Source organism: Dichotomopilus funicola (genome assembly GCF_033296635.1).
Source record: "Dichotomopilus funicola strain CBS 141.50 unplaced genomic scaffold C8A04scaffold_182, whole genome shotgun sequence".
NCBI classification, from domain to species: Eukaryota; Fungi; Ascomycota; class Sordariomycetes; order Sordariales; family Chaetomiaceae; genus Dichotomopilus; species Dichotomopilus funicola.
Window position 1 is genome coordinate 661 of NW_026944203.1, and position 1,538 is coordinate 2,198.

At 53.6% G+C, this 1,538-nt stretch overlaps 1 protein-coding gene across 1 annotated transcript; it reads left to right on the top strand.

Moving 5' to 3' along the window:
* Positions 1-407: 407 nt before the first annotated feature.
* C8A04DRAFT_33504 (uncharacterized protein) lies at positions 408-1,529 on the top strand (the record flags this gene model as incomplete). Its single annotated transcript, XM_062782490.1, has 2 exons — positions 408-838; positions 892-1,529. Coding segments are annotated over 2 exons (1,069 nt in total), but the record flags the coding sequence as incomplete, so codon positions are not given.
* Positions 1,530-1,538: the final 9 nt, after the last annotated feature.

Here is a 1,538-nt window from a genome sequence, read left to right on the forward strand (position 1 = left end):
CCCAATAGACAAATCTGAGGCAACAGCATTGGCCCCACATTTGCTGGTCATGTTCCGACCACCAAACGTGGGCCCTGGATTGATGATATTTGGCCTGCCTTCCAGCACCAACGAGTCCCCTTCTTTCCTGCGTACATGTTCAACTTCTTGACCTGTTTGTGTTCAATAGACCGGCTGATGATGCGAGAACACCAAATCCAGGCATTCGACGCTTCTTCAACCATGTTCATTTGCGTTGCTCGATGCTCGACCAGGAGTGTCACGTGGCCGGCGGCTCAAGCTGCATGTGTGCCCAACGAAACGCGTTGGAAACACTGCACTCTTGACAGTAGTCGATACCCTGCATCTGGGAGCACCCCGTAAATCGAAACTCCGCCTGACGACTAGCCATTCGGGATCGTGACGCCATGGAGGCGGTGGGATCCGCAGCGAGCATCATCGCTGTGATCGATCTGTCTGCAAAAGTCGTATCTCTTTGCTCCCAGTACTACTCTGCTGTCAAAAATGCCCCTTCTGATATCGAAAGGCTGCAAGGAGAAGTTGTGAGGTTGAACACGACCCTACAAGGCGCGCAGCGGCTCCTTGAAAGCCCAGACGGCAAGAGGCTCCAAACCTCGCAAGGCCTGCGGAATGGACTCATCGACTGTTCTTCCCAGCTGTCGTCACTGCAATTGAGGCTGGAGAAGAAACTCAATCCTGGATCCGCGCGCAAGGCCATAAGCCGGATCGGATTTCGCGCTCTCAAGTGGCCCTTTGAGAGCAAAGAGATCGATAGCATCATCAAGAACTTGGAGCGGCATCGAGACATACTGTCAGTGGATCTCGCCGTTGATGGAGTGTAAGTTACAACTGTATTCCTCCTTCGATTGCTTCTATCTCACATAGGTATAGTACTCAGGTCCTCGATATCAGCCAGACACTCGTCCTTTCCAAGCTCCCGACCGCAAACAATGCAACCTTCGATTCTCACGCGGACGAGCACGCCGCCCGTTGTCACCCTCGAACGCGAATCGACCTCCTTGAGACTATAACGACATGGGCCGACAATCCTCAAGGTAAGATCATCTTCTGGCTCAACGGCATGGCAGGGACCGGGAAGTCTACTATCTCACGAACGGTTGCGCAATCTTTTGCCGACAGAGGACTTCTCGGTGCTAGCTTCTTCTTCAAGAGAGGCGAGAGAGACAGGGGTAACGCAGCCCTGCTATTTACAACCATCACTGCACAGCTTGTTGCCAAGGAACCTGATCTAGCGCCGCACGTCAGGACCGCCATCGAGGATGACCCTTCCGTCACGAGCAAGGCATTGAGAGAGCAGTTTGAGAAGCTGATCCTGAAGCCGTTGGGAAATTTGAAGGGCGGTACGGGCGGCGTCAAAGAAGTCGTCCTGGTGATTGACGCTCTTGACGAGTGCGAGCGGGATGACGATATCAGAGTCATTATCTACCTGTTGTCACAGGCAAAGGCTCTGAGTTCGGTGTCGCTAAAAGCCTTCCTCACGAGCAGACCAGAGCTGCCTGTCCGACTCGGCTTCAGCG